Source organism: Natator depressus, chromosome 2 (genome assembly GCF_965152275.1).
Source record: "Natator depressus isolate rNatDep1 chromosome 2, rNatDep2.hap1, whole genome shotgun sequence".
NCBI classification, from domain to species: Eukaryota; Metazoa; Chordata; order Testudines; family Cheloniidae; genus Natator; species Natator depressus.
Window position 1 is genome coordinate 131,639,885 of NC_134235.1, and position 14,171 is coordinate 131,654,055.

Consider the following 14,171-nt stretch of genomic DNA (forward strand, 5'->3'; position numbering starts at 1 on the left):
GCACCTTAGAGACTAACCAATTTATTTGAGCATAATAATGCATCCGATGAAGTGAGCTGTAGCTCACGAAAGCTTATGCTCAGATAAATTGGTTAGTCTCTAAGGTGCCACTAGTACTCCTTTTCTTTTTTCAGATGCAAAGTGTCCCTGCACTAGGCTTCCGCCACTCCTTCTGCCCCAGTGCAGCCTAACACCACAAGCCCACCATATTTCAAGACATACACCCATAGTAGGTGCCAGACGATTCAGCCCTAAGATGCAGATGAAAGAGGAGGTCCGGAAAAGGTCTTATACCACACAGGGCACATAGCACAGGACTACATTATAGCATCTTAATCAGCACCATTATTATTAAGATTGGATCAAGCATAGGAGATTTGTGATTGAACCATAAAAACTTGCTCCAGGCTGAAAATGTACTTTAAAACTCCCCACTTGGTAACGGACTTTCTTTTTTGAGTTCCAGATTGTTTAAAAAATCAAGTTACAGGAGTGCAAGAATATCATTAAGATTTACCCATTTCAGTTTCAATTTACACACTACTGTAAACCTAGGAAAGAAAGTGTAACTTTGCAAAGTTGGTGTGGTGTTGGCATGAGTGCTGTAGCTAAGAAGGTACTTAAAAAACAGAAAATATAGAAATATATCATTTACTACAGAAGTGGTTACTCAGCATATCTTTTGCTCATCAAATTTCCAAAGTTTTTTCAGTGAGCAGATTATGCTTTCCTCTCAGCAAGTGCATGTAAATCTTACTGAGTTATTTGTCCACAGCAGTAGATTCACTGCTTAACAACAGGACAAAAATCTGCTCCTTAGTCAAGCCCCTGGACCTAAAACTGCTTTCATTTACGTAGATGCGACTTCTGTTTTGATTTGTGCCCTGGCAAGAGGAATTTGCAGGAATGGGCTCTCTTAAGAGTTTGCAGTAAATTGTTGTTACTCTGAAGCAGTTTAAGCCTCAAGGCTGAATTTTCTGGCTCTGTCAGTGTCAGTCAGATTGTTCACATTGCTAAGCCAAAGTTCTTTTATGTGTGTACTAATCTTCAGAAGGATAGAGCTACTTTGAAGAAAGTCTAGTAATAATGTTGCTGACTGTAGTCATTAGTGAGTAGACAATTTGGGTAAAATCCTGGCCCCGTTTAAGTCAATGGGAAAACTCCCATTGACTTCAGTAGGGTCAGGATCTCATGGAATGGAGGAGGAGTAATTGCCATTTTGGGGCTTTTTAGTTTTTAAGAGGAAAGTGTTCTTTTTTTTTTCCTCTTAGGAAAATATATATATTGATTCTGAATTTCTCCTTCAGTGTAAACTGTGCTATCTAGCTACCTATGTAACCTTGCATCCCAGCAGCCGTTTAGTATTGTTATTGTTATGTTCATGTGCATTTGTAAGACATCCATCACTGTAGTAGCTGAATTCAATTAAGCCAGAACTTTTCTTGCATAGGTCTTTCTTCGGGAATCCTTGGAAAACAAGTTGGAGAAGCAGAGAGAGGTAGAAGTCACCAAGGCAACCATGATTATCCGAGCACATATCTTAGGCTATGTAGCACGGTAGGTAACAAGGTGGGAATATTAACTAGTGGGCTGCATATGCAGACTCACCTCTTCATTGGGAGGGATTTCCAATGCTGCCTAGAGGATTATCATTCATTTCTGATAGGAATTGGGCACCCAAATTCCATAGGTGGTTTGGAAATCTCAACCCTATTTTGTCAATCCTTTAATAAAACAGTAGGTGGTTTGAATTGTTTTTAATAACTAAGATGTCAGAGTGTAGAAGATACACAGAGGAGCATTCATATAATATCATGGGTCCAGATCACAGTAGCTGCAAATCAGGGTAGCTCCATTGCAGCCTATGGAGCTACACTGAGTTATACTAGCTGAGGATCTGGCTTATCCTGTTTGCCATGACAGAAAGAGGGAAGAGAAGGTAAATTAGGAACAATCAGTTTATGATTCTTTGTTCAAGAACAAAAAAACAGTGACATTGGGTGACTGAATTATGATGATTTATTTGCTCACCTAGTTTCATGCATTATGTATAAGAGTCAGGGTAGTCCATCCCATCTGTTTACTTCTCTGTTTCCTCTATAAGTCAATAGAGGACAGTTCAATAGTTGTTTGCATAATGAGGTCATTTCTTTTCATGTGCATATTAGTCCTGTCCATATAGTCTGAACAATATGTCACATAAAACAATGCTATCTTGCTGTGTGTGATTTTTCTTTTCATGGTGCAGGATATATATCAAAACCCCTGGTAGTTTCTAACAGCATCTCCTTGTGAGGAGGTATTAAAAATGTAAGGCTGGGTGGTGTGTATTTACTTAGTTTAGATACAGCTAGCTCTCTCACAGAAAGACCGTGTCCACTTTCTAGGGAGAGATAACATAAACCATAATGGGAGAGCTGTCATAGGACTGGACTTAATACCTCTGTCCTTTTTACTACCATGGACTCTTTAATGCAGGGCAGTTACATAGAAACCTCAGTTAGTTGGTAGTCAAACCCTCTTTACAGAGAAGCTCTTTCTGTCTTCTTTCAGAAAGCATTACAAAAAGGTGCTTTATTACGTGGTTGTGATACAGAAGAACTACAGGGCATTCCTTCTAAGGAGAAAGTTCCTTCACCTGAGGAAAGCAGCCATAACCTTGCAGAAGCAGCTGCGAGGGCAGATTGCTCGACGTGTTTACAGACAGCTACTAGACGAGAAGCAGAGACAAGAGGAGGAGAGGAGGAGGAAAGAAGAGGAGGAAAGGTGTGCAGTGTGTGCTGTTGTTTGACTGGATCTGAAAGGCAAACATCAGGTTTCATGGGTTTCAGGCTATATCACCTTTGCCTCAAGTAATCACAGCTGATTTTGTAAATCTTTACTAGTGATGACGAGAGATATGTGTAGCGTTCATGGGAGTTTCTCAGGCACACAAGGGGAGAATATACCCTTAGTGGTTTCATTTTGAATTGCTACTTGTGTTTGACAAAAAACCCCTCTGAAAACTCTACTACTGCCCTAATGAAGTCCCCTCGCCCCTTTCTTCTTCTTGCTAACTTTTTTTTTCTTATTATCCTTGCAGGGAAAGGCAAAGGCAAGAAGCAGAACGTCTTGCCCACCAGGTAAATTACACTGTTAATACTTTCTGCCAGGGGTGGCAGGTTTGTAGAAATTTTGGTGGTGCCCAGAACCCGCCCCCACCCATACTCCGCCCCCCAAACTCTGCCCCCCACCTGCCCAAGGCTCGGGAGGGAGTTTGGGTGGGGGAGGAGGTCTGGGGTGCAGGCCCTAGGCTGGGGCAAGGGATTGGGGTGCAGGGTGCAGGTTTTGGGAGGGAGTTTGGGGATGGGAGGGGGTGCAGAGGGAGCAGGTGACGGGGTGAAGGCTGTGGGGTGTGGCTGCAGATGAGGAGTTTGGGGTATGGGAGGGGCTCGGGGCAAGAGTAGCGGTGTAGGGGGTGAGGGCTCTGTCTGGGGCTGGGAATTAGGGGTTTGGGGTGTGGGAGGGGCTCAGGGTGAGAGTAGGAATGTGGGGGTGAGGGCTGTGTCTGGGGCTGAGGGGCCTGGGGGGTTAGAGAGGCTCAGGGATGGGGAAGAGGGTTGGAGTGCAGGGGATGAGGGTTCTGGCTGGGGCTGGAGATGAGGGGTTTGTGGTGTTGGAGGGGGCTCAGGGCTAGGGTAGAGGGTTAAGGGTGCGGTGGGGGGGTGAATGCTCTGGCTGGGAGTGTGGGCTCTGGGGTGGGGCAGGGCTGGGGATAAGTTTGGGGTGCAGGCAGGCTGCTCTGGGACAGGGGCCAGAGAGGAGGACTCTCCCCAGCCCTTTCCCTGCAGGCAGCAGTGAGCTCTGGGGGAGGAGCCCCCCTTTCCGACCCCCCCAGCAGCACACTCACCCCCACCACTGTCACTGCATGTGCTCCTAGGGCCCCTCTCAGATCCAGGAATCTCCCTCGCCTCCCCTGTGGTGGGTGCTGGGGGGTGCTGCGTGCGCCTTCTCCCCTGCTGTTGCCCCTGACTGTAGCCTCACTGGGGGTGAGGGATGGGGCTGCCTCCTTGCCCAGCATGGGGCAGGAGCAGTGACTGTGGGCAGAGGGGCCCCCTGTGCTGGTGGAGGGTCCCGCCGGAAAAGGGAAGGATCTGAGGTGGAAGGGCAGGCTCAGAGTTGGTGTGCCCTGGCAGTGGAGGTGGGGGGCACTAGGAGCCTGCAGCAGCAGTTGCTGCAGGGTGGCAGCATGGAGCTGCACGGAAGAGGCAAAGGCAGGGACGCTCTGCTCCGGGGTCCAGGGAGGCGCGCAGGGCGCCGGGGGCAGCAAGAAGGCTGGGGGACACTCGGGGGGGGCAGCAGGTGGGGTCGGTGGGGACACCCGGCCCCAAATATTGGTGGAGCTGGGCCCCTGGGCTCTGAATATTGCTGGTGCTAAGGCACCACGTGGAGATATAACTCGCCGCCCCTGCTTTCTGCCACCCTGTTTATTTCTGTCTCTTGTCCCAACCAATAAAAAAGAAAAGAAAAGGAAAAAGCACCCAGGGCATTTAAACTAAACTTATTACAGAAGTTGGCAGGTGAAGCCAAAAGAAACTTGATATAGTTGTTTGCATGGGGATGTCTTTCACATCACACTTCATTTAGTTCCTGGCAAGGATTGAGCCTTTTGCATGCATTTGAGCTTTCCAGTGTCTATGGGTAAATGTAACAACACTTTCACTTCATCTTCTTACATGGAGGGAGAAGGGTTCTTTTAAATAAACAACACGGAAGGATTATGGAGCTTGAACAACAGAAAGTAAGGAATCTTGCATTTCTTTTTGGAATGCAGGCTGAAGAGGAGAGGAAGCAACAGGAACTGGCAGCCACTCAGAAAGCCCAGAAGGAAGCAGAGCTGAAGCAAGAGCTGGAGAAGCAGAAAGAAAACAAACAGGTGGAAGAGATCCTGCGCCTGGAGAAAGAGATCGAAGACTTGCAACGCATGAAGGAGCAACAAGAGCTGTCCTTGACAGAGGCTTCCTTGCAGAGGCTGCAGCAGCTCCGAGACGAGGAACTCAAACGGCTTGAGAATGAGGCATGCCGAGCAGCTCAAGAATTCCTGGAGTCTTTGAACTTCGATGAGATTGATGAATGTGTCCGAAACATCGAGAGGTCACTTTCTGTGGGCAGTGGTTATTCTGCCAAGTTCAATGAACTGACTGGGAATGCGTGCAGTGAAAAGCCCAACTTTAACTTCAGCCAGCCGTACCCTGAGGAGGAGGTGGACGAGGGCTTTGAAGCTGATGATGATGCGTTTAAGGATTCACCCAATCCAAGTGAGCATGGCCATTCAGATCAGAGGACGAGTGGCATTCGAACTAGTGATGACTCTTCAGAAGAGGATCCTTATATGAATGACACAGTAGTGCCCACAAGTCCTGCTGCTAGCAACACCATGCTTATTGCTTCTGGCCACGACTCTCTCAGTCTCCACAACTCTTCGAGTGGTGAATCCACATACTGCATGCCAGAAAATGTGTCCTGCAGACCCCAAAATTCTGAGGAACTGATTTCTCCCGATGGGGACTATGATTATGATCAAGATGACTATGAAGATGGTGCCATCACTTCTGGCAGCAGTGTGACTTTTTCTAATTCTCACAGTAGCCAGTGGTCTCCTGACTACCGCTGCTCAGTGGGGACATACAACAGTTCTGGAGCATACAGGTTCAGCTCTGAAGGAGCCCAGTCATCTGTGAGTACCTTTATTTCTTGTTACCCACTAACATTATACATTCAGAAGAAATGGTAGTTAAATTTTTCCTTGAATGGTAGATGTACCAAATCCAGTAGCTGTGTCTGTTCCTATAAATATGCACGTACATTATATATAGCTTGACCTTGCTTACACTGAACTTGGACATAGTTATCTACTGGAAACTAGATACCATTGGGATGGGTGTACTAGAAATCCACAGACAGATTAGATGTGTGAATTGCATTCCTAGTTAGAGGAACCTCTGGACAGGGTTATATCCTTCTATCAATTTTGATGCAGAACTTCCCATTAATTTCAATCGGGAGTTCCATACCTGGATTAGGTTACAGTCTAAGTACAGTTCTTATATGGGGAAGATGAGTAAATTCATTGTAAGAAGATTCAACTATATATATAGGATAGAATAGTATTGAATCAACTGTTTGCAAAAAGCCTTGAGAAACTAGATACACAAAACCTTTCTTTGTCAAAAGTAACTATCGTATAATAGCAAATGTTCATATTACTGAATGTGAATTCTTGGGACACTTTTTTCTCCTTTGTGGAAGGCTCTTCTTCAGGGCCGTTTCTCAAACCCGCTGTAGGTTTTCAGTCCTTTTATTCTTCCAACCATAAATCTCTTGAAAGAACTTGGTTTCATCTACCAAATATACACCCAAAAGATTTATGGTTGGGAAAATAAAAGGACTGGAGCCTATAGTGTGTTTGAGCAACCATGAAAACATACAAATATTGACTGGCTCTGAGGGCAGAAGCAGCACTAAAATATCTTGGATTGTTATATTTCAGGCAATAAAATACAATGAGCTATTTTTACTCTTGTTTTGACTGCTGTTGTCCTAGGAATAAATTGGTATTTCTTTGGCTAATTCTGTGGGGTTTGTTTTCTCATCAGCTTATTTTTCTGGGGAAGGCTCTTCCTGCAGGGAAGAAATGAACTCTGGCACCTTTTCCTTCCCTGACATTAGGGAATTAGCTCGTGTGGTGCTATTTGGGAACTTTTCCATACCAGCTTTGCCTAGGATACCTAGTGACCAATTTCCCACCTGAGAGAATGAGTGAACAATTACGTTTCATCCTGATACATTTCAACAGTGTAGACTGAAGACTCCTTTTATCCCCCATCCCCTACATGGTTATCTGTGTATGAAACCAGATCAGGAACTTAAACTGAATGTTTAAGGGCTCGGGGGGACGGGAGGGGAACTTGCCCCATACCTAAGGATACTCTGTAGATTTTCCTTTTTGAAACCGTCTAAATTGAGTGTTACATACAGGTCTTGAGGGGTGGGAGGAGGTAGTGCACACCAGTTGCACCCTTCAAAAGGATAACTCCCTTTAACAGCTGTAAAGTTGTTATATAGGTTTGTTATATATAGATAGTAGGGCTAATTATAAACCAAGTGCACAGTGTGAGCTGCTGAGCACTCTGAGCTTCCTTTGACTTCAGTGGGAATGGTGAAAGCTCAGTTCTCCTCAGGATTAGACTGTAAGGATTAAATTCAGATGTATAAATTCATGAAGGGCCATCAGGCTCTGGGGAATATCTGAGGAGGCAGTGACTTTGCCAGTGTTCCAGCCGAGGTAGGGGGCTTCTTTCTCAGATGGGATGCCAGAATGGGCCACACTGTTCAACACAGTGGGAGGCATTTCAGACATGCCTAAGTGAGTTAGTTATGCCAACAGAAGTTAAGCAACAAACTCACTTAGCTGTTTTTGAAAATCCCACCCTGTATTCCTGACTGACAGCTCCAAAATGAAATTATCAGCCCAGGAGAAGAAGATAAACAGACTGAAAGTCTGCCCACGATGCAAATTGGGAGAAGAAAGAGCCTTGTTCCCAGCAACACTGCCTATTCTGGCCGCCCTCATTTGTCCCCATGGCATCTTTCCTTCCCCACAGGAGCAATTTGGGGATTACTATCAATGAGAATAATAACTACAATGGGGAACATTATGTTCCCAGCTAGAAGAGTATGGAGATGGTAAAGATCCTCCAAGAGCTGTTTCAGAAGTGGGTAGGGTTAACTTTCCATATGTGTTTCTCTCCTCTCCCCACCCATCCCCATTATTCTGTTGTGCAATACATACCTGACCACGGAGCATGTGTTGTAGAAACGTCACAAAATGTTATGGTATCAGACTTCAAAAAATCTGCTGTATAAAAATCTAAACTTTGCTTTTTCTTAAAATGTTTTTATTCTGCATTAGCCATTAGCCATTCTGCTGTAAGGTCCTTCCTATATTAGAGGCAGTTAACGTTTGTTTGACATGCTGTCCTTCTTGCCTCCTGGATGCTCATTTCACCTTTCTTCCCTTTCTTCCACAGTTTGAAGACAGTGAAGAAGACTTTGACTCCAGGTTTGATACAGATGACGAACTTTCCTATCGGAGGGATTCGGTCTACAGTTGTGTCAGCTTGCCCTACTTCCACAGCTTTTTATACATGAAAGGTATAGAGCCGACCAGAGCTGGTTAAAGAACCAAAATGTTCAGAAATCTCTCTAGTATTTTCCTGTTTTAAGGATTACAGCTCCACTTCAGTACTGCTTGCTGTTTTATGATTTCATTAAGGGGTGAGAGAATGACCTGGAGAGAGCCATTCTCAACTTAAGCTCTGACTGCAATGTCTTGTATCAGGCAGATTGCAGATAGTTCCTCTTCTGCAAAGGGACATGGACCAAGCAGCTCAAGTTCATTACCTTTTATAGTCTGCATTCATTTCACGTAACATCTTCACTGACGAGTGAACAGCTGAACGTTGGATATGTCTTATAGAGTGGCAAGAAAGCCTAGAAAGCCAGGCTGTACCAGAGGTAAAGGAGAGACCGTTCCTCCCCAAAGACCTTCCAATCTAAACAGATAAATAAAAACATTCTGACATGCAGCGTACTAGGAGCCAGTGCCAGAGACCACTCTGAAGTCAACAGGAGTCTTTCAGTGGGCTTAGGATCAGTAATCCAAAATAGGCTATATTACAAAGCACCATGAGAGATTTAGGAAAGAATACATTCAGGAGTTTTTTTTGTTATGATTCTTAGTTTTCCCAGCAGATGAGTGGCAACAGCCTATAGGTTGTATTCTGTTCTATATATGAGGTTTATCAACGTAGTGCCCTCACGTAAGAAGACGTGGGAACTTACATGACCCACAAAAATTTGCTCTACCTCTCCCCTCTAACAACAATGACAATTACTCTACAAACCATGCAACACCACAGCAACTTTCCTTACTAATCACAACATAATTCCGTTCACAAATCCAATATTACAAAAATACACCCACCCCCCAAAAATAAATCCTTAAAACCAGTTAAAGTTCCAGAGGGCATATCAGACATAAATCACAACCAAATTAATGAGTAAATATCCTCCAGATACATTGCCATCCTACAGTGGACAGAGTTAAGATTATCTGAGTTTGTGTCAGCATGATGACTGTGACTGATTCGTAAAGAGATGGCGAGGCATGTGTGAAAAGGTGATGTATGCAGAATGGCTTTATGCTGTGGCTTGGCCTACCCTCAAAAGTTTTACTACTGTAACTATGTTGATTGGGGGATGGGATTTTTGCCAATGTAGTTATATTAATAAAATCCTAGTGGGGTTGCAATTAGTTCTGGTATCACTTATTTTGCTTCCCAAACGATAATAAGCTATATCGGTATAAGCACGGTTATACAGGTATAATTGCACCCACACTATGGGAGTTATGGTGCTTTAACTGTGCTTGTATAGTTAAATCAGCAACAGTTTCCATGGTAAATTCAGTTTCCTCAGCTGTACCAGCTCTGGTAGTTTTGAGTTTGGTATTATTTGCTCATAGCAACCTTAAACGTTTAGGGATGTTTTTTGTAAGTTTGAATACGTATTAAACTCTGGTGTTAGCATTGCTTTTGTTGGGATAAACTACTGGGGCCTAATTCTCATTTACAGTAAGGCCTATTTACACCGTTCACCCACTTTAAAGCTGTTATACATTCCCAGAACAGTGTGAGGTGGCCTTAGGGTATATGAAAATGAGGTCTTCAGTCTCATGATTCATAACAGAAAGGCAGCGATATTGTCACTTCAGTGATTGGTTAACACCTTTCCATCGTCAGTGTTGATTCAGTCTCTTGATTTAATTATAAATAAAGGTTACTTATTTGTTAGTTTCTTCGAGATAGACCTACTCAGGGTATTAAATTTTTTAGATTGATGTTTTTTGTTATTTATTTTTAATGTAACCTTTTAAGCTAATCCTCTCTCTTTTCTGCCAGGTGGTTTAATGAACACATGGAAGCGACGCTGGTGTGTCTTGAAAGACGAGACCTTTCTGTGGTTCCGTTCCAAGCAGGAAGCACTCAAACAGGGCTGGCTGCACAAAAAGGGGGGTGGATCATCTACGCTTTCCAGAAGAAACTGGAAGAAACGCTGGTTTGTCCTCAGACAATCCAGGCTCATGTACTTTGAAAATGACAGTGAAGAAAAGCTGAAGGGCACCATTCAAATCCGAACAGCTAGGTAGGTTTAGATGTGCATTTTGGTTGGACATAGCTTTCCATAAACACCTGTCAGGGCTCAACCCTGAAAGGTGCTGAGTGCCCTCAACTCCCATGCATTCGTACATGTGTTTATGTGTGTGTGAGAAAAGAACTAAGCACTGTCCTAACTTGACTCAAATTTAAGTCAACTGAGGTCTTAATGTAATCAGACCAACGTTGAGCACATTTGAAAATCCCAGCCCTACTTATTCAGTATTCATTCAGGACAGTTTGAGAAATGCTGTCACGCCTTCAGCCACAGGGAGACCTGGAATGAAGAAGGTGAAAGAAGTATTGTCTAGCCTTTAGTCTTAGTAATTTTTAATCTACTGTGAGTCACAGTCAGATGTCTTCTCAGGGAGGCCTGTAACCACAATTACATTTTCCTTTACCTTTAATATAAATCCACTGATTTACTGGCCAAACCAGTTTTCTAAAAGTATAAGGCGGCTGAAAGAGGGCTTTATCATGGAAGCTGGTTACAACCTTAACTGTGGAGAGGCTACCATCTCTCCGCACTATACCAGATTCTTATAATTAATCGAAGTGCTTTCAGTCACTAGAAAGTACATTTTCACAACCTTTAATTGTGCAACCTGCATTGACTTCAATTATAATCAAGTCACTAGAACTCCCACATAGCACTTTAATAATGTAGGAGTGGGAGTATATACTGTTATCAGGTACAGATAGTTCCATGTGTGTCGCAATTCCAAGCCTCTGAAGGCATGTTTGAAAAAAAGATTTTCTATGTGAAAATGTCTTTACTTTCTCTTCTAAAATTTCAGTACATCTTAGGTTTGAGGGTAGGGGGGTTCCTAAGTGGGTATGAAGATGAAAGACTGATAGTGCTGTGTAGTCTCAGTTCTGTGTGGCAATGTGTGGAATTTGCCCCACATGGCTATGCTAATGTATGTTATGTATGGTTACAACACCTTGTTCCTGTTCTCTGCCTACCTTGAGCAGAGCCTATCATTTGTATTCTATTACTACTAACTTATTTTTAACCTAAATCAAAGCTCCATCAAGTTTTCTTTGCGGATGTGACTGCTCTCTCAGTCTACTCTCCGGGCTTGATCCAGTGCCTACTGAAGTGAATGGGATTCCCATTGACTTCAGTGGGCTTTGGATCAGGCCCTTTGAGCATGTAAAGATCTGTCACAATAGTAGTAATGGGCAGCTGCTGACATAGTAAATCCATGAATATAGATCCTGGATTCTTACAACTAGCCTTCTGTTACTCTTGAATTCGATATTCACGTCTACCATATTGGTTATGGTTAAGGCTCTGTGTTTGTCACAGAGGTCTTTCTGTGACCCTTGTGACTTCTGCAGTGGCTGGTGCACCTGGCCCGGAGGCCACCTGAGCAGCTCGGGCAGCCCCCAGACCAGGCTGGGGCAGTCTCAGGCCCCCCTGCCCACCAGCAGCAAGAGTTTGGGTGTGGGGACCTCAGAGCCAGGGGTTGGGGTGCGGGGCAGTGCTTATCTGGGGGTGAGGGGTTCCTGGAAGGGTGACAGGAACTCCCCTCCCTCAGGTCCTAGCTCCATGTGCTGTCTCCACCCACAGGCACCACCCCCGCAGCTCCCATTGGCCCTGGTTCCCAGCCATTGGGAGCTGCAGAACGGGGGTTTGGGGTGGAGCGGAGGCAGCACATGGAGCTAGGAGCTGGGGTTGCCACTTCCCAGGAGCCAGGTAGGGAGTCTTCCCCTACCCCTTTCCCCCCACGCCACCTGAGCACCTCAAAAGGGTTGGTCTTCAGAGGATGGGTGCTCAGCACTTCCTGGAAACCAGGGCCCTTTAATGTGTCTTAAACTGGGCACCCAAAAACTGACAGACAAAATGCCATTACATTTGAAAATCTTGGCCTGCATTTCTGGCATTTTCAACAACCCCTTGAATATTTTAAGGAGTCAGGGTAAGATCTTATGTTTCCTTTCCTCAACACTGGTTATTTTTTCAGAGATGGGTCTCTTTCTCCTCATTAGTAAGGTTTTTCTTTGTTGTTGTAAGTATTTATTTTTTAAATGACAAGTGGGGGAAAAAAGGCCACTTTAAAAAGTTAAGCTTCACAGTGCTTTGAACATGGGTAACTTGGACAGTGGCTACGATGGCCATGACAAATATTGTTTTGGTGAATTGATAATGTTTAAGTAACAGGAGTCTGCATTACACATCTTAAGTGAATCAGGGTAAAACAAGTAAATATTATTCTGAAATATTAGCGTGTCTAAGCTGCTCACTAGAAGGGCATTGTCACTGTGCATGGGGTATCTCTCTAGCGTTAATTCTGGCATTTGCATCCATTTCAGAGAGATTGTTGATAATACCGGTAAAGAAAATGGGATTGATATAGTAATGGCCGACAGGACCTACCACTTGATTGCTGACTCTCCTGAGGATGCTAGGTAAGAGAATCATTAAGCTTTTCATCTCCATATCATTCTAACTCTTGCAAACAGCAGCAATGTATTGACAGTCTTTTACATGCAATCTCTGAAGGTATTGACCAGCAGTATTAAACACACTGCATTTAATCCCCTTTGAAAGATCTTGTGAGGCAGTTGGAGACTGCAGCCACCAGAGGCTGCCAATGGCAGTGTGTTACAGAAAAGAGCCATATCAACAGTGCTGCGATAACCAGGATTCGGCCATGTGTCGCTTCCCAGCCTGCTCCCTGTGACAACCTTTAATGTTCTCTTGCCTATACACGGTGATTTCCTTTGGCCACTTCTCTCACTGCTTTTTGTGCTTCTCAGGCCCTTCTTTACCTGCTTAAAAAACTGATGCAATCTGTATGATCCAATATAGGCTGTCTGAAATAAAGCCCTGGTCTGGCAGGCTCCTACACTGTTCTCTTTGCAGGATTAGAGCTTAAAATCTTTTCATATGTGAGATTTCACATGGTCACTGTAATTCAGAGGAGTGCACTCACATTCGCAAACGAGAAGACTGGTATTTAGAGCAAAGCACGTGATCTCCATCTGCTCAGCTGTTAAAGGTCTTAGAATCTGATACGGATCCTTGGCAGCAGCAAGGAAAAATTGCTAACCATAGTCTCATGGGCTAGGAGCAAGCTAAAGCTGCTAGATCTATTACATTCCAAATCCAAAAATCTGAATTTAAAAAACTACCTGCAATGGCTGAGTGACAATATCCTACTTGCCTATCACATCATTTACAAAACCACAAGCATTCAAATGTAAGAAAATAAATAAAGTTATTTTTAAATTTTACACTGCCTGCTGAGCTAGACTCCTAGGACGAGAAGTGAGGATATGTGGGTATTTTTACTCAGTGGCCTCATCTAAGTTACTTAGTGCTAGATCAATAAGGGACTTAGGTACCTAATTCCAATATTTAGACTCCACTGAGATCCTGATAACCCCACTCACCTGCCACCTAACCATGTAGACGCCTAAGTCTGAATCAGTAAAGTTCCCTAGGTGCCTAAGTTTCTACCAGGAGACATGCAATATCACCTAAGTTCTGATCCCACTGAGCTGTGCAGCATCCTAGCTCATGCCTAAGCCAGGCCTAGTGGGATTCACAAGCTAGGCATTTCCCTGCCTATCTTGCGTGTGGGGTGACCACACCCCACACGATTGGGCCTCACATAAAAGACAGCTGGGAGTGACCAGCTTGGGAGTTTTTCAGATGGGGTGTGTGTGTCCATCGCAGAATGCTTAATAGCCCAGTGGTTACGTCTCCCACACTCCACATAACTGTCTTCAAATCTCCAGTCTGCCTGAGTTGGAGCAGGGACTTGCGCGTGGATAGCTGGTGGTGTGGCTCCTTCAATCTCTCCTGTTGAAGCTGTTCCACTTTGTATAAATAATTGTTCACTGGACCAGAGAGAGACAGACTCTATAGCCTGCTGGTCAGGGCACTCCCCTGCGTACGGAAGA

The 14,171-nt window shown here is 44.3% G+C and overlaps 1 protein-coding gene across 1 annotated transcript in view; it reads left to right on the top strand.

The window, feature by feature from the left end:
* Positions 1–14,171, top strand: part of MYO10 (myosin X) — a 273,342-nt gene that overhangs the window by 230,146 nt on the left and 29,025 nt on the right. The window contains exons 21-27 of the mRNA XM_074945009.1: positions 1,451–1,557; positions 2,554–2,766; positions 3,083–3,122; positions 4,814–5,716; positions 8,070–8,193; positions 10,002–10,245; positions 12,576–12,671. Of these exons, the coding sequence (XP_074801110.1) occupies positions 1,451–1,557; positions 2,554–2,766; positions 3,083–3,122; positions 4,814–5,716; positions 8,070–8,193; positions 10,002–10,245; positions 12,576–12,671 (1,727 nt within the window). The remainder of the gene's footprint in view (positions 1–1,450; positions 1,558–2,553; positions 2,767–3,082; positions 3,123–4,813; positions 5,717–8,069; positions 8,194–10,001; positions 10,246–12,575; positions 12,672–14,171) is intronic.